This window comes from Parambassis ranga, chromosome 8 (genome assembly GCF_900634625.1).
Source record: "Parambassis ranga chromosome 8, fParRan2.1, whole genome shotgun sequence".
Classification (NCBI taxonomy): Eukaryota; Metazoa; Chordata; class Actinopteri; family Ambassidae; genus Parambassis; species Parambassis ranga.
This window is the reverse complement of record NC_041029.1, coordinates 17,814,944-17,839,105: the sequence shown is the minus strand read 5'-3', so window position 1 is coordinate 17,839,105 and position 24,162 is coordinate 17,814,944. Positions and strand designations below refer to the sequence as shown.

Sequence of the window (24,162 nt, the reverse complement as noted above, 5' to 3'; positions counted from 1 at the left end):
ACCACCACCCATCTCTAAACACCGCTCTATTATCTTTTGTCCTTGTCGTTTTTTTTTCAAAAAACCATCAGCAAAAAACCACAAACGTTACTGATTAATACACACTGAAAAAAAGGGGGGGTGGTGGTGGTGGGATTGGGTGGGGTGGGGTGGGGTGGGGGTGGAGAAGGACGAGAAGGAGGAATGAGGCAAATACATGTCATCACAGTCAGTAGGAGAGAAGACACAGTATAGAAGAAAACAGAACATCACCTTGACTAAAAAGAGGATATAAAACCAATGAAACAAACATTACAGTGTGGTTCAAGGGTGTGTGTGTGTGTGTGTGTGTGTGTGTGTGTGTGTGTGTGTGTGTGTGTGTGTGTAAGGGGTGAGGGGGCGGGAACTTTACATTTATACACAAGCACCAAGAAGCCAAACATGGTACACAGACATTTTGTTAATCCAGTGAAGGCAATTCGTCGCTACTGTGAGGACGAATGACCCCTGAAAGGAATAATGGAGGCACGTGGGAAACGAGGGGAAGGTCTTCTCTTCATGAGTCTCAGGAGGAATTGTAATCATTTTGGTGTTGCTGTTTACTGCAATATTGGTGATATTAAGTGAGCCTTAAGGACTTGTTTGGTCACACTACAAAACCATGTCTTATGACAGTGAAAACAAACAATAGCCGGAGGGCTTTGCACAAGTGGAACTTGTTCAGTGCACTGTAGTGTGAATGTGACTTAATTCCTCCTGTGTTCTCACCTCCCACCCCCTTCCTGCCTCCCCCAAGCGTCCCATGCCTACATTAAACTCAAGGCTATCTTTAAAAAAAAGAAAAGGGTCTGTACACATTCTGCGTCTATGTTCCTGTGGGCTTTTCTACAGTGACGGGCAAGTGAAGAGGGAGGGAAATAAATACAATCGGGCCAGTGAATGAACAACAACAACAAGATATGCTTGATAAAGCTCAAATAAACTAAAGGCTCATAGCCTGCAGCTGGTGAAGTTCACCCAATATTTAAAGGCTGGTTTAAAGGTTAAGAAATCCCAAAACATTTTATGTTGCCTCAGAACTTGTTCTCCATTCAGTGCTGTTGGCGCTCCAAACCGGACGGCCACTTCTGTGTAAACAGGGCATTAATCAGACTACCGATTAATGCTAAAGCTTAACAATCAAGAGAGAGGTGTCTTCATTTTTGAGCAGGTCCTGCAGCAACAACAGACGGTGTGGCTGTACAGTAATTTGCAATAGGATGGTCGCTTCCGGAATCCTTTTTTTGTTTTTGTTGAATTTCTATTCAAATTTCTTCCTAAAATATATGTTTATAATAGATATTCATATATCACAGTAATATACAAACCAAGTGCTTAAAAAATAAAGGTGATGGTGATCTTTTGTGAAATAATGGAGATGGTTGGGGGAGAGGATGGGTTGGTAGAGGTAGGGTCTGGGAAGAGGTATGGAACTTTGTAGTGTTGGTGCTTCTTTGGTTGAGGGAGTTTTCCCCGGTGTAGGTTTGCATTTGATTTTTAAGGCAGATAGCCATACATGTGTATGTTCGTCTACAGTCAGATATGTACCAAATTTATAGTACTGATAAAGCTTGACAATTTCAGTTTTCTACATTCCTTTTTGCATGTTATCAAAATGTGCTTTTGCTGATGCAAATCGTTGCATGACGACAGTAGAAAAGCCGGCAGTTCCATTCCTCCTCTCATCACATAAACAAAAGTGCTTCTGTAAGTATGGAGAGGATGTAAGAAATGACAAATCTGTACAATATATACACACATATGATACAGCCCTACAAAATGTCCAGCCTTTTTTGGTGACACTGGGGGGTAAGGGGAGTAGAAAAGCCCAGTTTTCTGTCCCAAGGGCTTGAGGAGGGGGTTTGATTATAGGGCAAAGGCATGATGGCAGGGTAGTTCTTAGAGAAATGTCTTTTCATTTAAGCTGTGTTAAGTCCACCTAATCTCGCCTCTTGTTCCGTCGTCCGCTCGTCTCCTTTTTCCCGCTCTCCTTCCTGGCCCCCTCCCCCAAGGCCACCTCTTTGCAAACTCCACCTTGACTCTCCTGCTTAATGTTCTGCGGTTGTGTGAGAGACAGGTAGGGGTGCTGGGGGAGGGGAGGCGGTGTGGCAGAGGGGGGAGTGGTAGGGGACTCCTGGCCAGAGCAGTTGCCACCGCTGCTCCCGGTGCTCATTGCCCGGTGTTTGAGTCTCAGTTTGTGGGGCAGCGCTGTTCCCCTCACCTCGCCCTGAGGGTCCCAGCCATGGGCCTGAGAGCAGCCCTGGGTGGAGGGCAGAGGTGAGGCAGGCTGGTGGATACCGGTGAACTGTGGGTTGTGGAAGCTGCCCATGTCTGAGCCGGAGGAGGATGGTGACTCCTCGTCGTCCGTAGAGGCCCCTTTGTCAGGGCTGCAGGGATCTCCTTCGCTCGATGTGGTGTCCTTGCTGGAGGAGGTTGATTGGCTGTGGTAATAAGCCTCGCTCCTGGGCCCACCCTCAAGAGTAAGCACAGGTGGCTCCTCGTCTTGTGCACTGAGGTATGAATGATGAGACTGCTGGAGATGGTGGTACAGGTGGGAGTGGTTGACCCCCTCCACTTGTTTGTGGAGGAGCTCTGCACATGAATCACTCTCCTGCTGAGGAAGTTGGCAAACTCTGTACAGCTGCCTCTCTCTGGCCTCATTACGGCTGTCTGGGAGCTCATATGGAGGGGAGTCTAATGACTTCCTCTCCAGCTGCTTTGTCACCTCAGCCAGTGTCTCTGCGGAGCTCTCTGCAGTGGACTGGGACAGTTGGTTTACACACATCTGGCTGCCGCCACTGCTCTGCTTCTGGGCTGCCTGCAAATCAACATCCTGGGGCCTGCTCACGGTGTCCACAGGATAGGAGGCACTGCTGGCTCCGTACAGAATGACGCTCCTCTGGGCGGCAGGTGGGTGAGGGGCAGCTTGGGTGACAGTGTTGATAGCGGTAACCTGCTCCTGATGGGTCTGTGACTGTGATTGAATGTGATGATGGTGCTGCTGCTGCTGCTGCTGGCTGTGATAAGCAGCCTCAAGCTCCTGAGAATGCTGCTGGATCTGGTGGTGTGTGGGTACTGAGGCCAGCCCGCGGTGGATGTTAAACATAATCTGGGTGGTGGTGCCGTTGGCGATGTCCATTTCCAACCTGTCACCTTCCTGTTTGATCTCAAAGGGGATGGGCTCAGGGCTGTCCCTGGAGGAGCCATCAGACATGTCAGAGAGGGAGCCACGTGGGGAGTATTTCACCAGCTGCCGGTGGCCCTCGTTGTGTCCTGACTGCTCAGTTTCAGAGGAATCAGAGTTCATCATCACCTGAGAACCACTGGAGTACCCATTGGAGTAGTACTGAGAAGAGGACGAGGAGGAGCCTCCACTTCCTGTGTTGCTGCTCCCACCAATTTGCTGGCTCTTTTCAATGTAGGAGGCAGTGCTAATGAGCCCAAAACGCAGCTTCAGTTGGAGCAGCTCTGTTTTCAGCCTCACATTCTCATCATTCAGTGCAATGACGCGGCTCTCCAGAACCATGTCATTGAGACGTCGCTTCTCCCGGGAGCGTTTGGCTGCCTCGTTGTTTTTTCTGCGTTTCTCCCAGTAGGAGGCGTCCTTCTTCTCATCAGAGATAAACTCCCGCTTTCGCCTGCAGGTCATGTTGGGTTTGGGTTTGATGATGCGCCCTATGCGAGGTGGAGTCCCTTGGATAATAGGAAGAGACTCTTCACAGCCATTAAAGGTCTCAAGGCAGTTGAGGTTATTCCCTGAGTTTTTGTTTAATGTTTTGAGGGCTGATGTCAGATCTTCCATTCTTGTCTGGTGGCAGCCAGTTTGAAATGTTGTTCAGCCGACTAAGAGAAGAAATATGTCAAAGGTCAAAACCGTGTCTCCCAAAGTTCTTGGTCGGTTTATTGCAGGGTAGTCGTGCCAAGAGGAGACTCAAGTCTCTACATTAGCCAAAAAGATAAAGAGCAGCTGGAGCTTAGCATTAGCAACCCTCATTTATCCACCTTAAGTGCTCTTGGTTCAGTGTCCAGAGGTGTGTGAGAGTTTTTCTTTTCCCTCTTTGCTTTTGTTGGTTGTTAAAGGTTTAGCACAAGGGCACTGAGATAAGCTGGCGGAGAAGTGTCCTAGATCTCCATGCAAACAGCAGGATGTAGGTCGGCCCGTCTACCTCGGCGTGTCAGTCTCTTGGGGAGCTTCGCGCTCGCTTGCTCTCTCCCTCTGTCTGTCTCTGCAAGATGAAAGGCTGTAGAGATAAAACAGGAAAAGACAGATATATTAATATACATGCTGCTGCTGTTCTCTAAGCACTACTTCTATGAAGGTATTTTTTTGGTATTTCTACAAATGTTTTTTGTAGCATGAAGTGTGATCAAAGACACATCCTTTCCTTTAGCTGTTTCGGCATGTCGTGTCTTTACTGACTGTGTCTCCCCTGGCAACCAATGAATGGTTGGTAGATCTCAGTGTCTGACCTTTTGGCCCTGCTATTGATCTGATCCGTCTGCAGCCTCTGACCTCTGACCCTTTTTCCTGGCATGTTGATGTTGACTTTAGTGATGTAATGTGGCCAATGAGTTCATCGTAGGGCTGATGATCCAGTTTCATCTCTTCACCCAACCCACAATTTACAAAGAAGGCGCCTGGATAATGATAAATGCTAAACATGTCGAAAGATCTGAACTCTTGTTCTCAGAGGGAGCCGAAGGTGAAACTAAAGGCTTTGTAACTAGAAATGGCAACAAAGGCAAGTGCACACATGAAATAAATACCAGTAAAATCACAACAGTCTCCGACATGCTGAGAGCAGGAAAAATAGACCGTGTAAGGATTAACTCTGTTTTGGTCCTGGCCAGACAGAGCAAAGAGCTGCTGGGGTTTCCTGGATCTTTTTTAGAACAAAACCTCCATGAGACCCACTTTTTTGCCACCAACAAACACTGCTGAAACACAACCCCCCCCCCCCTTTCATGCGTTCATCCGCAGAGGAATGTGGCAGCATTCTTCGCCAAAACAACTCAATGCCAAATCAATGATGCAGAGTGAGCAGATAAGGCAGACAAAGGCATCCGCTAATGCAGGTCAAGGATAAAGGAGCTGAGACTGCCAAGAGATTTGGAGGTGTTGGGGGCAGCTGGGAGGTGGGACATTGATAAATATAGGTCAAGGGCCCCAGGAAACAAGGGAGGGTGGGGTGGAATACCACAGACGGTTACATTTGGGTAAAACACCAGGGTGGTCAAACAGTCTCACGGCTTTGGGTGGGATTCGGAAGAGGACCTTGTGTAATGGGTCGAACAGGTGTGGCTTCACATGCTGCGATGTAATTTTATGACATGCTGGCAGTGGTGGATTTGGGGTATTTCAATGACCAGACAATAGAATGATGAACATTTGGTACAGTCATCCATGTTGCCCTGAGGCTAAATCCTCTGACTGTACTTCTAGCGTCCACCAACGATTCACATGGCACCATGAGGTTGTTTTTTTCCTAGAAGATAATTACTTTTATCCCGTCATTCTTCATGTAATGACATAATTAGGTCAGGTCTGTCTACCTGGGCTCTACTCATGCTTTACCCTCTTTCAATTTTCAGATTTGCTGGAAGTTGTAGGACTAAGGGCGGAGTTGAACCCTGACAAGGTGATGACACAACCAGAGCATCCTCGGCGCACTTCACTCATCAGGAAATGTACGGCTGACGTCACGGCAGGTTTGTCCAGCTTTATTCACAGTGTGTACTTTATAAAAGAATAATTATGCCCCACACGTTGTTGTTGTTCTTGCATGTGTCTTTCAAAAACAAACAACTGTTGCTTCTAACTCATCAAATTTGAGGAGAAAGGAGTGGCTAAAACTATAACGTCCCACCCAAATGTGTGCTATAATAAGGAGGCAATGGGTGTTACTCAGAATGTCATGGCTGATAACTGGTGTTTTATAATCACATGCTCTCATAATAATGTCACTCAACATCTGCACTTGTAGGCTCTAACTGTTTTTAAGCACTACTACACTGTCTTAATCTGTAATCTCATAATCTGGCAAGGTGTTTGCCCCAGTTATTTTCTGCTCGTCCCATAGATCTGACACATTACATAACTCCTCACAACTAGCACAGACTTCAGCCCAGGTTCTGGGTAAAGGATCACTTCTCTCTGCTCTGACAGGCAGACTAAATAACCAGACAGTCCCACGAGTGTTTGAAATGTTTCCCCAGTAGATCAGATCTAATCTGTCTGTATATTTACAGCACGCCTGTGTGAAAATAAGGCGCTGCTTTCTTTCTTGGCTTCGCTGTACGCTTTAAGGTTATCCTCGTGAGCCTCTGACATGTGGCTGTCGGGCACGAGAGAGAGAGAGAATGAGCGGAGAGACTTTTTCTCGGCATGTCCCACTGACCCAGAAACGGTGGGACCGACCGCGCTCTGTAAACACAAATCGCTGGAATATAGGTCAGCCGAGCGGTGGAGAGAGGTGAAGCAGCAGGAGACAAAGGAGGAATTTTTTTTTAATACAAAAATGAGGAAGGAGGCGCGGACGATTAGAGCGATGTCTAAATATAGACGGAGGTGAGAAAAAGTGGAGCGGAGACAAAGAAACACTGGGAATCAGTCAATTTAAGACAAAAGAAAAGGGATGGATCATGGAGATGAGAGTATACAGGGGCTGACAGTGTTGGTATTGCATCAACAGAAGAATTGTGTCACCCATAGCAACAAAAAAGGGGGGTACACAAAGGGGGCAGCCAATCCTGTTCTCCCGTTTTTTCCCTGAACCACTGGCTTGACATGGCTTTAAGCAAACAGCGTTCGGTAACAAAAGGAGGCGGATTGACGTCACTGAGTGTGTGCCGTTCACATCCCTCCAGCAGTCAGACACCTGAATGAACTCCGGTGTTCAATTAATTTAAAGTAGTGGCAGCGTCACCACCCAGCATCACTACCAAAGGCTTTTGTATCTGCATGCATGTCTTTTCCAAAACTCCTGTGCGCTCCAGCAGCAGCAGCAGCGCTCGGCTCCTCTGCACACATTCCCCTGACCTAGATTACTCTTTCCATTTATCATATACTCTTCACGTGTCATCACCAGGCCTCTGTGGCACTTGTGGAATGATAGCACAGTAAAAGAATCCAAGCTGTGCTCCCCTCTCACAGGACCACAGGGCCCACCGCACCGCAACAGTCTAAATGTGGCAGTGAGCTTTGGAAACCATGGACCCAATTCAAACCCCTGCACGTGTTTCCGTGGAGCGTTTTAGGAAATGGGAGCAGGTCTAACATAAAAGGAGAAGGGGGGGAGCAGGATGCTTTGGTGAATGATGAAACTGACCCCCTTCCCACACCCATACCCTCTAGGAATGCAGTGTATGGCACGTGGTGTAGTGTTGGGGGTCGTGGCTGGGTGGGGGCTGACTTTATCCTACCAAGAAAAAGAAGTCAGGGAGGAGGAGGGGAGAAGGGGGGCCTGCAGCATGCCAGCAAGGCAAGGCGGAGTCCCGTCTAAGCTGGATCCTTGTTCTGCGAAACACAGGCCGTATCACCCCTCTCTCAAAAAGGAAAAAAAAGGAAAGCGGAGTGACTCAGTCCATGTGTGCAGCAGTCACATGTGCTCCCTCGGCCTACTAACTGCTGTAATTCGCCTCTCTGCTGCCTTCTAACCACAGCACAATAACAAAGCAAGGCCCTCGTCTTTTATCATCTTAGATAGTGCCAGGAAACCCAGAGAAAGTCAAGAGGCCACAAAGTGGGACAGGATGGACCCAGGTCAGGCCCCCCCCCCCCCCTCCTGCAGTGTTCATTTGGTTTGGAGTTTTTTTTACAGTCAGCCTTAAAATACCAGCTGTCAGCAGGCCGCTCTTCAGTGATGCAATCCTGCTGAAAGTACCTGAAAATGTGCTGTTGGTTTGGCTGTGCCACTTTCCTCTTTCTGCATGCCTGCCTCTCTGCTCCTTTGTTATGGCGCGCCCAGGATTTATTTTGGTGGGGTTCTGATTCTGCTTTTCTAGTCAGCCCCCCCCCTTCCCACAGGACTGATGTGACCTACATTCATAGCTGGCATAGAGACCCACTGTGTGCGCCAACCAATTGGCAGCGGCCGCTCCGCACCAAAGCGCAGCGCTGCATAGCCGCAGACTATGGGTTTCCGCCGATTGCATAATCTGCTACATTCTTTAATTCATTTTAATTATTTAATTTATTCATTACGCAACCTGCGATCTTTGTTTTTCTACAACGGGGCTGCACATGTAAAGCTTGCAATGCGTACATTTGTGCGTAAAAGTCATGTTGCTGAGAACAGACGGGCTGTTCTGACACTTTAACAACAAAATACTATAATAATAATCTACATCTGTACATAATCTACTGTATCGTGTTCAGATTGTCCACATGCGCAGAAGACGGAGACACATGGAATATTGTCTGATGAGGACGTGACACAAAGCCGCGTCATCTTAAAAATAAAAACAAAATTATAAAGTTTCCCCACATGTCTGCTATAGGTTCATAATTTCGAGTTATTCCAGGTGCTAATGTTAAATTAAATGCCACGGAATGCAGCCTAAACCCTGCCTGTGGACAGGTAAACTAAACACAAATACATCTCATCCACACAGCGGGCGACACATTGTGAGAAACATGTTTCCCCGCACGCCTCCTTTGTTGCACTGTCTGACAAATCGTGTTCATGCATATTTAATCGGATCCTCAGTCACCCGAGGAGACTACTGTGCCATGAAATTCACCCACCGCCTCAAAAACACACATACACACACACACATTCACCTGCAGCGCGATCACTCCGAAACACATCTGACCCACATTTGATCCAGATGTTCTGATCCACGCCTCACCTCATCAGAGCCCGTGAACTTCTCCACTCCTCATCCGTGACGTGTCGTCAGAACAAAACAAAGACCCAGAGAAAACACACACACATGTGTCCGGGTGATCATGCCTCGATCATGCGTGTCCGTGGGCTCTCGGTGTGAGTGTTGCGCTCCTTTTAGACTACAGTAGCCTACTAAAGGGTTAAACCCGGAGGGCTGCACAGCCGCGTTAACCTTTACAAAGAGCTGCTACACGTGACAGAGAGAAGTGTGTCCTCAGAGCCTGCATGGGATTTTTCCAGTTGTCTGTATGTAGCCTACTAACCCAAAAGAGGAGGTATAAATAAACCGGCGCGCACAGAGTGCGTGCGGCGCGCAGCCCGGAGCACAAATCACAAATAACACCTGCGCAACCAATCCAGGTTCAATACCCTTTATGGGAGCCACGTGCGTTATGAAACCAGGTGAGCTGAATAAACAGAACCCCCCCCCCCCCCCCCCCCCCCCGGTGCCAAAACACACATCACGATGTGAATCTATCATCAGGGAATGATGCACCATAACTGACCCCCGCCGCTCCACGCCAAACGCGCCACAACCGCACCTTTTTTTTTTTTTTGAAGGAATCCCATAACCTCTGGCTACCCCTCTTCTTCCTCCTCCTCCCCCTCCTCACTTCCTCCCACCCCCTCTTCCTCATTCTCCCTAAAACACACACACACACCCACGCACAGACCCTCCAGCCTCGCCTTGACATTGAGGGGTGCGCACCAAAACAAACTCCCACATCCAAGATCTGCAACGACCTCCTCACAGAAAGCTGCGTGTAAAAACAGCACGTGTAGCATTTTCACTGATAGATACTAATGCAGCCATTTAATTAATAATAATAATAATAATAATAATAATGATAACTCACCCTTTTTGTATAAAATGACAGGTTCCAGTCACTCCTGCTCCTCTCCAACAATCCGCTTTTACGCACGGGCTGTGCGCGCCGCTTCCTTCTCTCTCTCACACACAGAAGTCCGTCACCTCCAAAACACCAGCTCTGCGATTAGTGCAGGTATAAACGAGAGTGAGAACACAGTGGCTTGTTTTAGTGCGCGCTCCTCATGTCATGTTTGCTCCCCCCTCTCTCTCTCTCTCCCTCTCTGTTTCCTTCTCTCGCTCGCTCCTTCCCTCTCCGAGTCTCTAAATGTATGTTAGTAGGTCAGTTGTTGCATAACAGGACGCTTTGGGTGCCTAGTCACGTTTTTTGTTTCTCTCTCGGCTCTGCCCCCTCCCTCTCTCTCCGCGCCTTCAAATCCTGTTGCAGGAGAGCAGACGCAGGGGGAGCAGAGGGGGAGGAGTCAGGCCTGAAGTGGGAGGGGCTTGGCGTCAATCCGGTCTCAGTCAAATGACAGCCTATGATAACATATAACAATAAGGTTACAAAACATTAACACACACACACAGAAAACAGACAGAAGTGAAGCTGGACAGAGCTGATCAGATAAACCTCACAGTGTCTGACGGGGGCCGCTTCTTATTTGTTTACTGTTGATTAAAGGAATAATCAGACATTCTGCTGTTGTGCCCATAGCTGCATGAGAAGACTAAGCCAGCAGCTTAGTGACCTGTAAATAGAAAGAAACAGCATCTGTCTAAGTAGTCTGGCCTTTTATAAACTGGCAGCTTTCATTCATAAGCTATGCAGATGCACACTGCTAAGCTATGCTGACTGTCTGCACTTTAATGTTTGGAAATAGTTGTCCAATCACTTTGGATGATAGTAGTTCAAGTGCATGCATAGTGTTAAAGGTCGGGGAGGAGGTTTCACTCACTTTGTGTTAAATTAGTGTAACTTCTCTTTACAGTCCGATAGCAACCGATTAGTTCGGCAGTTTCTCATTAAAACGAAGAATATGAATCATCTGAAGCTATAAAACATAAAAACATCATCAATCCTCCGGGTGGACCCTGTAGGAGTATTGGCTGGTTGTCACTCTCTTCCTGCTCTGTGCACCAGAGAGGTACGTGCATGATGGCCGAAGTCACAGACCGCAGCTCGTCTTCAGGTGATGCGTCCATGTGGTTGGAGGCGTGGCTTCAGGGTGAGCTCCGAGAGAAAGGGGCGTGTGTTTACTTTAAATCTGGCTGCCTCTCACTGAGTTTTAAAATCTCCTCCCTACCTTTAAAAACCCAACAACATGGCACCGGTGGTGATGTGCACTGGTCAGCCACTGGTTGGCTGAGAAGTATGGTGCTTTCACTGAGCCTGTGAGAGGTGGTGTGTTGCTACATCTTTGTGTCAGCAGAGGAGGCCAGTGTGGCCTGTTGACAGCTGTGTGAAAGGTGAAGCTGGCGCGGTGGGAAACACACCAACACATGGCGTGTCTCCGATTACATAACAGCTTATTTGTTGCTAACATGAAGTGTTAGGTGAACACTGATGCTACATGATTACAGCTTTGGTACTATGTTTGCACAGAATACTTGAATTTTAATGCAAAATGTTTAAAGTTAAAGCAGCTAAAAATGTAGAAATAACCATACTACACTCATCTTTTGAAAGAAAATATCCATTTTTGGCATAAATTGCTGAATAAATCTGTTTGATAAGAGGTGTGTGCTTTCTATTAGGAGATACATCCTATTTTAGAGTCAGACGAAAATACCTCAAATGAGGCAAACAAAGTGTTTGTTGACACTGAAGGAAACCTCAGGCGATTGTGTCATTGTTTGAACACATGAGAACATTTTTTTACATCAGTTTTGTGTTGTTGCAGAGTCTGTTCCTGAGTAAGCCAGTTAAACTGGCCCCTCTGGACGGAATGCACCCGTGTTGTGTAATCGAAGCACATGTTTTGATTCATCTTGATCATAAGCAGGAATGTGTGTCATGCTGGCAGGCAGGAAGTCTGGAAGAGACTCACAAAGAGCGGAGTTAAGCTGTTTTGTTAATCTCTCTGATTTAAGCACAATCCTCTGGGTATCTGTCACTGTGGCTTTCAGAGAGAGTCAGAAAATCACACTGTGCTTTTTAATTTCAGCAAAGGGAACAGGAAAGAAACATACATGTTGGATCTGTGTGTCCGATCACCAGCTCCCCTCACAGTGCGGTCTGCTCAGTGTCCTCAGCCAGATTTAAATTGACCCGGACTGCCTGAGCGTGTAGGGAAGTGGCTGACGGCTGCTGCGGATGTGGTCATTATCTGCATTTATCGTCATGGTTGTGTGGTTAAAAAAAACAACAACAAAAAACAACATTGTGTATAAACCTTCCCACAAAGACGTACACCTGTTGTAGTACATTCGTAAGTCCTTACTCTGCATAATTGGATTGTTCTGTGTCTTTGAAGGAGATGTGCGCTTCACAAGTTGCTGCCGCCATCTTTTTTTCTTTCCTTTCTTTGTGACACCTTTGTGTCATTGGGTGACCCTGAATGCCACACAGGCCGTGCATGTGTGCATCGCCATTCCTTTGCACCTCTTTGTTTCCTTCTTGAAACAAATAGCAGCAGAGGCATTGGCCGTGAACTTGAATCCCCCTCCCCCCCAACAACACACACACACACACACAGAGATGCACACACACACACACACACACAGAGATGCACACACAGATGCACACACACAGATGCACACACACACACACACACAGTCTCTCTCCTCTCTGCATCACTCCCTTTTTTTTCTTTGCACCCCATCCTTATCCCCACCCTAACCCAACGCTTTCCCCCCTTTCCCTTCCAGCTATGTCTGCAAGCGTTCCCATGGCAACTGTCGCACTGCCTGCCTAGCAACAGGCATTTATCCTTTCACTAGGAGGAAAAATATGGGGGGTGGGGGGGCAGAATCAGGGAAAGAGGGGGTTGTGAGGGGGATGCAGGATTTTTTTTTTGTGCACGTGGATGTGGGATGTGAGTGTAGCGTGGATTCATTAAAACACACTCAGCTTCACACCTGCAGCGTCTGCCGCACCTTCTGGATTCACCACCGATTTATTTATATAGATATACACACACATATTGTCGCGGCTCTTTTAAAGCTAAGAAAATTGTCAGCTTTCTAGTAGGAAAGCAAACATGTAGCCCCTTTATGTAATATCTGTGTTGAATAATATAAATAAACATTAAATGCCAGTAATGATGAAATAAGAGTTATTTCCAGTAATGATGCGGTTATGTTGCTGGATGTTTACCGTTTTCTCTCATGGGATGCATCACTCATCACCATGTCAACTACATTGTATCCTTGGTATTTATGGTTCATATATTGTGACACAGATTCTTTGTAATGAAGTCTCTGCTGCCCCCTGCTGATGTCACAACAGCACAAAAATATTAACCATGGCAAATATGGGTTAATGGAGAGACGATTGATATTGAAATCTATTCAAATTCTGTCACAGTGCAGTGACAGGCAGACACTCTGCTCACTCAGGATTTCCCCTGTTCTTCTTCATCCAGCTGCTCTGGAGTTTCCAGGGCCTCTAATAGAGCTGTTGAGTAATAGGCTCACCGTCTGTCTGTCTGTCTGTCCGTCTGTCTGTCTGTCTGTCTGCCTGCCTGTCTGTCTGTCTGTCTGTCTGTCTGTCTGTCTGTCTGTCTGTCTGTCTGTCTGCAGCGTCTGTGGGAGAGAAATGTGTTACTGGTGAAATTATTTTGAGCGACTGTGTGTCACGTTTGTGCTGTTTATTTCTGCATATTTAGCATTTGCTAAGTTTTGTTCTGTTGATGTTGAATCCAGTGATTTAATCCACAGTGCAGCCAGCTTCCTGTCCCTGATTTACATGGCAGGTGTGTGTGTGTTGGTGTGTGTTTTTTTTAAACTTGTTGAGAAGTGACCTGTTTGGTCAAAGTGGTGCCTGTGATCCGCCTGCTGTCCTTCCACACGCTCCTTTGCAATAACTCTGATGTCACCTCAGGTTACAATGCTGATGGACTGCATTCTCCTTCCTTCCAGCTGATAACAAAGTGTTATGTGCTGCATTTTGCACGTACTCACTGCAGCAATGTGTTCCAGACGGACAGCACAAATAGACAGAGGTGCCTCTAATCTGTTGATGCGTTTAGCACAGATCTTGGATGTTGAAGTTCCAAAATATCTGGCCAACACCACGGTGTCCAAAACCAATATGAAGACAATATGAACTACTCACGACTTTCCACTGAATAAAACACATCATACTAACAAAAGTGAAATATTTTTTGCAGCAAAAAATAGCGGCAAAGATCACAGGCCGTTGTTGGTGAGGCCGTTGCAGAGTTTTGGAGATACACAGTACAAAACGTTGCTTACCCTTAGCCCATTATGCATTTGTATAGACTGTATATCAAGTTCTCCCACCCACACTGGGAAGATACTGTCTTTAAGTGATCTAAATAGAAGGAGACGTGTGGATCTTTTCTTCTGTTTCATCCATTAAAAACCACTGAATCCCTTTCACAGCTAACAACGGGCCAGAAATGGGCTAAAGTTGCATAAGGTGTCCATTTACTTTTGGTCATATAGTGTGTCATAATTAAATTAAGACAAATACAAACTAAGGAGGGCGCCGTTATGCATGAGGGATTAAACATCCAGGAACTAAGCAGAGAAAACTAAGGTGGAGTAAACTCCTGTTAGAGCAATGATGAACTCACCACCGTGATGCACAGTCTGTTAAATTTATTCATTTGTTGTATATGAAAATGTACAGAGAGACAGCAGATAACACAGAGGTACAGGTATGATGGGGGACAATGTGAAACACCAGAAACAGTGACGGTGACACACAGAAACACAGCCGTCCTCCACCCTTGTGCTTTATATCACACCACGATCATTACTCAAGTGCACCCCCCCCCCTCATTGTGGGGAGTTGACTTCCTGTTGTTGCTGATGTAAACAGTTCTGATGTGCTGTGGTTGTCACAGTGTGTGAAGCCAAGGAATTGTAGCACTATTACAGATAAGACTCCCTGTCTGATTGGAGATTAAGTAGCTGTTATGAGAGTGTTTGAAGATGTTTATTACAATATAATACAATATCTGAAATAAAATACCCATCGTTAGCCCAACACAAACGTCGTGCGTGGTCCAGCGTCCATCGGCTCTCTTTACAGTCAAAGTTTGTCCCTAAAAGTCTGGACTCTGACTGGTCCTCAGTTGATTTTGGCCATGAGCTGCTCTGTGAACAGCTTCTTCAGCTGTGCCACCTCCTCGCTCAGGGAGGTGAGCTGAGACTTCAGGAAACCGTTCTCGTGCTGGTACTGGACCTCGGTTTGTCCTTGCGTAGGAGGGGACTGCAGACTGGTGTACTGCGGGGACTGCCTCCCCCTCCTGCCCTCCTCTGCCTCCACGTGCGGGAGCCAATGTCCCGCTCCTGCTTCACCTCCGCTCAGTCCTTTGACGGTCTCCCTTGGTCCGTCCCGTCCCGTGGCAAGAACCGCGGGGCTGCGTCTGGTGCTGCCATTGTCGCCTGCGGCCTCGCCTCCGTCACCACTTCCTGGCACCTTGAAGCGCAGCTTGTGTGGAAGGTTTTTCATCGCCTCTGCTTGGTCCAGCTTCCCTCCGGTATGGTGGACATCAGCAGGCGAGTGATGGAGGTCATAGGCCAACTCCTCCGCCCTGTGCGGTGATAATTTCCCATGGTCGCTCAGACGGTCTTCAAAGAAGATTGGGCTGCCCACGCTGGAGCCGCCTGGTGTGGAGAACCCAGAGTCCTCCGACGTGTTCCCTGCATCTCTGGAGCCCCTGGTGCTCAGCTGGTTTGTCTGGTTGTTAGGATGCGCTGCTGGGGAGCTTTGGATGCCTCCCTCCCCTCTGTGCATGTAGAAGTGAGGGGTCAGGGTCTGGGTGGTGTGGTGAGGAGCTGTGGTGAGGGGCAGGATCGGGGCGTTGGAGGGGTCTTTCACCAGCCCAAAGCGGAACTTCAGAGCCAGCAGCTCCGCCCTGAGACGGGCGTTTTCTTCCAGCAGAGCCAGCACACGGCTCTCCAGGACCATGTCGTTCATGCGCCGCTTCTCACGCGAACGCTTGGCCGCCTCGTTGTTCTTCCTCCTCTTGTCCCAGTAGCCTTCGTCCTTCTTGTCATGAGGGATGAACTCCCGCTTGCGTCTGGCGCTTGACGAGGGACTCTCTTTGCGTTTGACGGCAGTGGTGCGACCCAGCAGGGAGCGTGCCAGCAGGCTGTTGGAGGTCAGGATGGACACGGCTTCATCTGTGAAGGACAGGGACCCTTCTCCTTCTCCTCCTTCCCCTCCTCCTCCTCCTCCTCCTCCTCCTCCTCTTCCCCTGGAAGCTGCAGGTGACTCCATGTTGTGGAGCACAGCCCCGTCCTGCTGCACCCTCATCTCCTGGGAATCTTCCTCAAACATCACACCTGATGGGTGTTGAATGATTCTCTGCGTGGTGCTGAGAGCTCACTCGACTCTCTGGAAGTGAAGCAACAGTGCCACCTGTCGGTCAGAGCTGGTGGAAGAAGAGGAGAAAAGGGATTTAGTAGGTTACGCAAGAGCCATTACAACACAATATTATGTAACCCCATTACATCTCTCCAATAAAACTGGAGCAACTTGTACCGTGACCTTACATGATGTTCAATATGGGACAATGCGCTTTGTAAACACACATATTTACGCATCGCTTCACTGCGACGTTTTTTAAAGAAGAAAACAAAAGTCACGATTATCAAAGTCAGAATTTAACCACTTGTTTGTAGTTTGTTTTAAACTTTCTCAGCCTCATCTTTTCTGTGCGCTTTCTCCTTTTTTCTAATTGTATTTCTTTATTCATCAGGCTGATGATAAGTGATGAATGAAGACTTTCCGGTCTGTGTCAGTCGCTTCATCAGCACTGACCCACATGTCTGAGCTGACCTGACCGCTCCACTTCCTCACAGCAGCATCATCACGAAAGGAAAACTACGAATGTACAAACTTTATGGAGCTGAATATAAATGACATGATTGATAACATTTACTTTTTCTAACACAGACGCAGACCGCAGATTTGTTTCCATTAAATATATAACATCCGTTGTTGTCATTTATTGTTAAAAAAAATAAATAAAATAAAAATAATTTTATATATAAAAAAAAGCGAGAGTAGTAAAAGCTTCATAAATAAATGAGTCTTACCTCGGTGAGGTGGTCCGCGCTGTCCGCCGGCTCGCATGCGGCTCCTCTGCGGCTCTGTCCAGACCTCTTCCCCGGGTGAGAAGGCGCTCCTCCGGGTGATCGCTGCAGATCCACTCGGCGCTGTTACTTAATATTACCGGCGGTGTGGCGCACCTTCACTCTGCTCCACTTGGAATGCCGCAGCTTCTATTTGTAACGCTGAGTTCAGCTCAGGACGGTCCCTATCCTCACTTGAACCAGCGGGGCCCTGTTTGTGTGTGTGTTCCACTCTGAGCCCGCCTCCCCCTCTCTCTCTGTGACTCCCTCCCTCCCTCCCTCCCTCGCTCACCCTGCCATCCAGAAGAAAGCTCCTATCGACGTTCACATAACAAAGCATCATCACCATCATCATCATCATCATCATCTGTCCCCTCTCGCCCCGCCCCCTCTGACTGGATTATCTTTCCATCACAATTAGGTAATGTTGCGTCTCTCTCTCTCTCTCTCTCTCTCTCTCTCTCCCTCTCTCCCTCTCCCCCCCTCTCTATGAGCCTCTGTGAGTCAATCTTACAAGAAAGTATGAACTCTGTACATGAATCATGTTTCATCCTGTATTTTTGAGGGATGATTACAGAACTTTATATAATATTTTTTTTTTGGAGGACTGGTGAACTGATGCAGAACATGTCCAGACCCACTTTCTAAGACCAGTCCAGACCCACTTTCTAATCACCTTTTTACACTTTTTCTTAATGTGTCAGAAACCTGTGATGCACCACATATTTCACCTTCACATCACTTCTGTGCATCTCACAGCTCACTCAAAACTTCAAACGAAGACACCAGCTCGTGTCAGCTGCTTCCCATGAAGTGCTCTACTCTTCTAGCTCGACCACCGTGCTGTGATTGATTCTGTGCGGCCTTCTCATACATTTTTACTGCATCTTTTTTGTGTTCAGCTATGAAAATAACATCCTGTCAGGGCTCTGAGGCCTCTGTTGTAAAAGAGACCTGTTCCAACAGGTGGTGCAGGGTTTGGGGGTCGATGAGGGTGTGCTTCCTGTGCTTCCTGTGCTTCCTGACCCTGGAGGTCAGTGCGCCCTGCAGGGACAGTATATGCGGTGGAAGATGGACTGTCAGTACGTCTGAGCTCTGAGGCGCTGTGCTGTTCACTTGGAGGAGAATTATGCTGATTATTGTTGTTCACAACTTTTTTATCATATATGTTATTTCTCTCATTGTTTCTAGCTGCATTTGATCATTTGTTGTATGTTGTAATTTGAATAAATAAGTAAAGAGAGGAGGCAGTGTGAAACCTGAGCTGTTGTGAGTTAGAAAGTCTAGTTTAGAATTACAGTTATAACCCATGACCACGCTGGCAATAAGCAAAGATAAACACATTTATTCAAATGCTGTGGGACTGTTTTACCACAGTGCATTGATTTTAGAATCTTCACTTCTCCTTGTCTTTTAAGGAAATTATTAGGACACAACAATTATTTTATTTCAGACAGCACATTAAATCCAGTCAATCTAACAGAGTGATGATACTTATTATGTAGTTAGGTGAAGTTTGCAGCACGTAGTGTAATAATGAATAATACGTTACAAGGTTCAGATCTTTATCTGAGTAGTATCCTGTGTGTTACACAACGTCTGACTCATTGTTACCCTGCGCTGGGAGCGGGCCTCTATAGTGGATATAATGTGTGTGTTTGTTGAGACAGATACTTCTTCTTGTATGCAGGGGAACACTGAGTGCAGTGAGCGTGGAGGCTCCGGCCGCACACCTCAGCTGACCCGGGTTTTTTTGCGGTGACGTCTTGTGCGTCTGTGTGCGAACAGGAGGCGATGAACTATATGGTATCATATATGTAAACTCCATCAGCAAACACGCTCATTTTGACAGTAAGATACCCTGCGAGCCCCTTTGACCTTTACTGTTTGGCCGCCCGTGGTTTCTGAGGTCGGTGTAGCAAGACTTTGTTAATGTGGAATTTTCCACCTCAGTGTTGCATCATACAAAACAGCATGTTTTCTTCTCTGAATTACATGACTCTTCTCAGTAGAGCTCGTGACAGTTGATGCTAATAACAGTTTAGTGTCAGGAAAAAGCTGAGAGGAAGGACACTCTGTTGGCTGTGCTTAGCAGTAGGAGAGGGAAGAGGCTGCACCATGCAAATGTTGTTCATGTAACGTTATATTATAGGCGCCTACATAAAGCATGCGTCAGATAGAAGTGCGAGTGTGTGTGTGTGTGTGTGTGTGTGTGTGTGTGATTCAGTGGCCTGTAATGATTCAGAACTCCAGAATGTGTCGGCTTGTGTTAGCTTGTTTGTCTAGATGTGTGACTTCATACGTGAACAATGAATGTGTCCAAGTTTATAACAGAGAATATTGTTCCGTTCAGTTCACGCCTTCATATTTATCTCAGTGTTTGTGTATATTTTGATACCAGCTTGTGTCATTTATCGGGGAAAAATAGATTCATACTTACCTGACTAACAGCAGGACGTATGGGATAGCGGCTTACCGACGTCACTGACTGCAGAGGGGGGGGGGGGGCAGATTAATGCTGGGATGAATCACATGTAATGAGTCGAGGAAATCGTCCAACAACCTACCTGCATGATGATCTGAGGAATGCTGTGAGCACTTCTTATTGTTGTGGCCTCCACCCCCTCTTCATAGCCTGAGGCCCATGGCTGAGGGATGGGGGGTCATAAGTAGGGCTGCAACAAACGAGTATTTTTGATACTTGCCGATTATTTTTGTGATTACTCGAGTACTCGGATCACGCGTAAATGTCATAGTTTTCCATAGCTACGGCTGCATCTAGCAGTGTCATTGCTAGTGATCGCCTCCATGCCCGGCGCCGTAAGTGAGTGTGTGTGTGTGTATGTGTGTAAACAGCTGACCTGCATCTTGCGCCCAAACCGCTGATCATAACGCTATGCCACATGAGAATCATCCCGATGACGCCACTAAAGGAGTCATCGAGTACTGAATTAGTTGTCGATGCATTTTATCCTCGAATATTACTCGAGTAATCCTTGCAGCCCTAGTCATAGGGACTGTGTGAGGAAGCTAAAGGTCAATGCTAGGCTAAAAACAAGCCCTAGACAGGTAGTTCTCCCACGTCGACTCCTCTCATGTTAAGGATGAGGCAACCCCCTAAATAAAATGGTGCATTTCCAGCAAGTGGTGTGTGCAGATTTTGTTGGAAGGTGGAAATAGAGGCACCATCCTGGCTGTGATTAAAAAGTAGAAGTTACAAACCAGAACCAAAACGAGCTTGGCAGTCAGCATGTTGCTGCTGTTTACCATTTATAAGTTGTGTAATGTTTTTATCATAAGACTCAGGAATGCTTCTGTCTCCTCCTCAGTCCGTATTCTGCAGTATAGGAAACAGAAACAACACTATCAGCAGAACAGAATTCATTCATGTGCATCAACCTATAACCATGTCAAATGAGCATAATTATCTATGTATTTTTGAATTAAATATTTTTTATTTTCCATCCATTTTACCTTTTATTCATGCTGTACATGCACATTGAAACAGGGTGATAGGAACCCAGCTATTGCAAATGGTAGGTGTGTTACACCATGTAACCTCAGTATATCTGTGGAGCACAACTTATTGGATCAAACTAACTTTCTAACTAATAATTAACTTACAATCTTCAGCAATTGATCTATAAATAAATCACTTGTATTTAGCACTGACTGATCGTGGCAGCCTTTGTTTATTTTAGGTGCTCTGCAGAAAGCCTGGGACTATAAACGTGTTGCATTCTTTTGTTTTTATGAAAACTAAACTGAAATCAGATTTATGCAACAGGAAGTGAGTTACACCATACCTCTGATTAACAGCTCAGCTTTTGAAATATGCCTATGTGACACACTACTTGAGAAAGTGGGCTTGGCTTCTTTGGAAATGAAAAACAAACAAAAAAAGACGAATCTTAGCACAGACACTCAAACCACAAACTGCCTGTTGTCTTCCTCTCTGATTCTATTGATAAGATGTTTACAGAAGACACCAGTCATCACTTCTTTTATCTGTAAACACGTCTGTCACTGCGCTGACGGTCTGCACCGTGTTGTAGTCCAACGACGCAGAGAGGAAAACAGCATCAAAGGCAGGAGGAAGCACACGAGTTCACTGGGTTCCAGCTGAATTCTTGACATTCTAGCAGAGGCTCTTATGGAACAGATCACCTTGTAGCTTTGACCTGCAGGGGAGTGAGGGCAGATAGCTCTGCAAACAGAAAAACATCTCACATCTCAGGGGACTGGCTTAAATATTTCCAGCAGGTCGGTTCAGTCACAAGGACGAGCCCAAAACCTGCAAAACGAGAAGATAAAGAGTTATTTACAGTCACGAGAAGATAATGAAATATGACAAGTTAATCCTAATCCCAAAGGGCGGCAACGAGGGGAAGGAACCTGGAAGTATCTGATCCAGGTTATATATTTTTATATATATCATCAGTATAAAGTATTTGTCACAATCGGTGTATTGATTATCCATGCTTTGTTTCCAAACCTCAGTAGACCTATCACAGCTGCAGAAGCCCAGCAGGATTCTTACCCTTTAGATTTCTGTGGAATGTACTTGGAATGCACCTAAATCCAAAGCTAGAAATACCAAAGGAACAGATTAAGCTCTCTACAGAAACGGGGGGTGTGATATTAAAAACACAGATACGGAGGCAGCTTCCATCATGGTCTGCTGTGTCTGCGCTGGTCTGTGTTTACTGACCCAAAGAGAAGAAGATAGCATAAACACAGACGATCCACCACTCCACCAGTGATGTTACAATCACACTCCGGGCCGACACCACGAGTTTGTTTTGTTTTCAGCTGCAGCAAAGTTTCATTTTTTCGCTAACTGTTACGGTTTATTTTCACCCAAAGGTAAGGTTTTTTTTACATTAAGATAAGACACTGGTTCATCACAGCAAGTCCCCGCCCCCATAAACATGTAGAGATGCAGCTGGAGAAAGCAGCACTTATGCTAGTTCCATATTCAGTGACTGAAATATTACCAAGTTGATGATGAGGTGCACAGAAACAGGCACACCTGTAGAGCAGGATGGTGGCACAGACAGAGATGTGTGGTGTGTCCTGGGAGCAGCCGGTGCAGTGGAAGGTGAACTGTCTTGTCAGACTTCTGACCACCACCTGTCGCTGCCACCATTCAGGCCACATCCCTAAAAACAAGGTGCAGACAGCAGACCAGCATACAGCTTTTTTTATACTAGACACATAACAGTGGTAACTTTGACCCTACTTCTCTCTCTTATCGGAATGAGGGCTCACTAGCTCACTGGCCCACGTGCTGTTAACATGAGGGTATAGTTCACGGCTAACTGCAACAAACATCATAAACCGTATCCTAACTGACATCCCCTGAAGGTCTCGTCGACCTCAGAGGTCGCAGCGGTAGTTGTAAAATGTGAAGAATTCCTGTTAATCATGATGCAACCTACACTGACACGTACTCTTCTTCCATTATCGTTATATGGCCTTGTTTGTTGTATGTATTGGGCCAATAAGGACCTGATACATCCTTCATTACCAGGGAAAGGAAAGACATCTGAAACAAGATGACCTCGTTGCACCACTGTGACACAACTGGTTTACAAATGCATGAATTGAGACAGAGCTACAGACGTGGTAAACAGGATCTGGATCATTTTTATCGGCACTGGTTGAAGCTGACTTAGTTCCATCTTAGACTTTATTAGTTCTTTGTGTATATTTCTGCTGCTTCTTATAAACCCAACCCACCAAATGCTTGTTCCTGATCTCTGTATTTCCTGTGTCAGCATGACATAACTCCTTCCAGGAAGCTATTAGGACGTTTCATTATATTGACCATGTGTAGAAGAAGCTCTAAGACTCACGTTAACTGTTGTAGCAGCAGCAGAATTTCCTTAGATAATACTACAACAGAGCATGAGCGTTCATACGCTGCACTCAAAGTGGCTTCTTTCCATCATTTGTGTGCTCTGGGGTGGATTCTATCTGCAGCAGCGGTGGGCAGCAGCAAGTATATAAATATCTGTGCCCTGTTCTTGCCAAGAGGGCGGCACAGCAAGACTGTTTACACCAGCTGACCGGCTTTACTAACACAACAACTGGGAGTCGGACAGATGAGCAGGGAGGTGTTAGCCAAGGATGACGGGTGAAGGCGTGTTACGTAAAGTGCCTGGCTGGAGACGGTGTTGGGGACAAGCTCTTTAAATACACCCTGAACCAGACCGCGGGGGTTGTTGAGGGGGGAGTCCAGAGAAGAGGACAGGGATGGGAGGAGGAGGAGGCGGCGGCCGCCACCACTCCGCTGACACAGTTTGCTGTAACAGGAAGAAGGTCACGTAGATAACCATCGACCACCTGAATGTCAGCTGTCAGAACAGCTTTATCTGATGCTTCTCTCCACTTTAGAACAGTTCTTTTTGTCCCTGTGCTGTTTATGAAAAAGCTTTGCTCAGAAGAAAATCCCTCTGCAGTGACACACTGTGCTGCAGCCTTGGCCTCGTTTCACCTGCTATATAACGTTGTGTCATCTAATGTGATTCTCTGTCAGCCCGTATTAGACAGAGATAAGAGCAGCTATGTTATTGTAATATTGGATATCCACACATACAAACAGAGTTTCATAATCAGCACGTCCTCTTCTGACCTCCACGGTAAATCTAAAGTCTCATTCTCTTCATTACTTTCAGCACTTTGTATGATTACACAAACACTGTGTTAGCCTGCTGTGACTTTTTGTTGTTGTTGTTAACATGGCTGCAACAACTGGAGCTGGGAGGAGAAATTTATATACTATAGATACTGAAGCTGCTTTCATGACGTGCTCCACACATACAGACAGACAACAATACACTACAAATCTATCCACTGCACCAGTCTTGTGGAAAAAAACATCTCAAGTTTGTAGGTTAAAGGTCGGGGAGGAGATTTCACTCTGATGCACTTTGTGTTAAATTAGTGTAGCTTCTCTTTACAATCCGATAGCAACCGATTAGTTCGGCAGTTTCTCATTAAAACGAAGAATATGAATCATCTGAAGCTATAAAACATAAAAACATCATCAATCCTCCGGGTGGACCCTGTAGGAGTATTGGCTGGTTGTCTCTCTCTTCCTGCTCTGTGCACCAGAGAGGTACGTGCATGATGGCCGAGGTCACAGACCGCAGCTCGTCTTCAGGTGATGTG

The 24,162-nt window shown here is 46.5% G+C and overlaps 3 protein-coding genes across 7 annotated transcripts in view; 1 reads left to right on the top strand and 2 right to left on the bottom strand.

Moving 5' to 3' along the window:
- Positions 1-24,162, top strand: part of LOC114440205 (phospholipid phosphatase-related protein type 5-like) — a 118,238-nt gene that overhangs the window by 14,233 nt on the left and 79,843 nt on the right. For all 4 annotated transcript variants that reach the window (XM_028412531.1, XM_028412534.1, XM_028412530.1 and 1 more), the window contains exon 2: positions 5,611-5,727. The gene's annotated coding sequence lies outside the window, so the exon portion shown is untranslated. The remainder of the gene's footprint in view (positions 1-5,610; positions 5,728-24,162) is intronic.
- Positions 127-10,122, bottom strand: LOC114440202 (nuclear factor interleukin-3-regulated protein-like). 2 transcript variants are annotated; one of them, XM_028412522.1, is made up of 2 exons: positions 9,764-10,122; positions 127-4,259 (listed from the first exon to the last, which is right to left on the bottom strand). In XM_028412522.1, exon 2 carries the CDS (start codon positions 3,818-3,820, stop codon positions 1,958-1,960), a length of 1,863 nt encoding a protein of 620 aa, XP_028268323.1. In that variant the 5' UTR covers positions 3,821-4,259; positions 9,764-10,122; the 3' UTR covers positions 127-1,957. The 2 variants fall into 2 exon arrangements, with proteins under 2 accessions (XP_028268323.1, XP_028268324.1); XM_028412523.1 differs by lacking the exon at positions 9,764-10,122 and adding an exon at positions 8,869-9,169.
- Positions 14,485-17,219, bottom strand: nfil3-6 (nuclear factor, interleukin 3 regulated, member 6). The gene is made up of 2 exons (XM_028412529.1): positions 16,951-17,219; positions 14,485-16,283 (listed from the first exon to the last, which is right to left on the bottom strand). Exon 2 carries the CDS (start codon positions 16,187-16,189, stop codon positions 14,975-14,977), a length of 1,215 nt encoding a protein of 404 aa, XP_028268330.1. The 5' UTR covers positions 16,190-16,283; positions 16,951-17,219; the 3' UTR covers positions 14,485-14,974.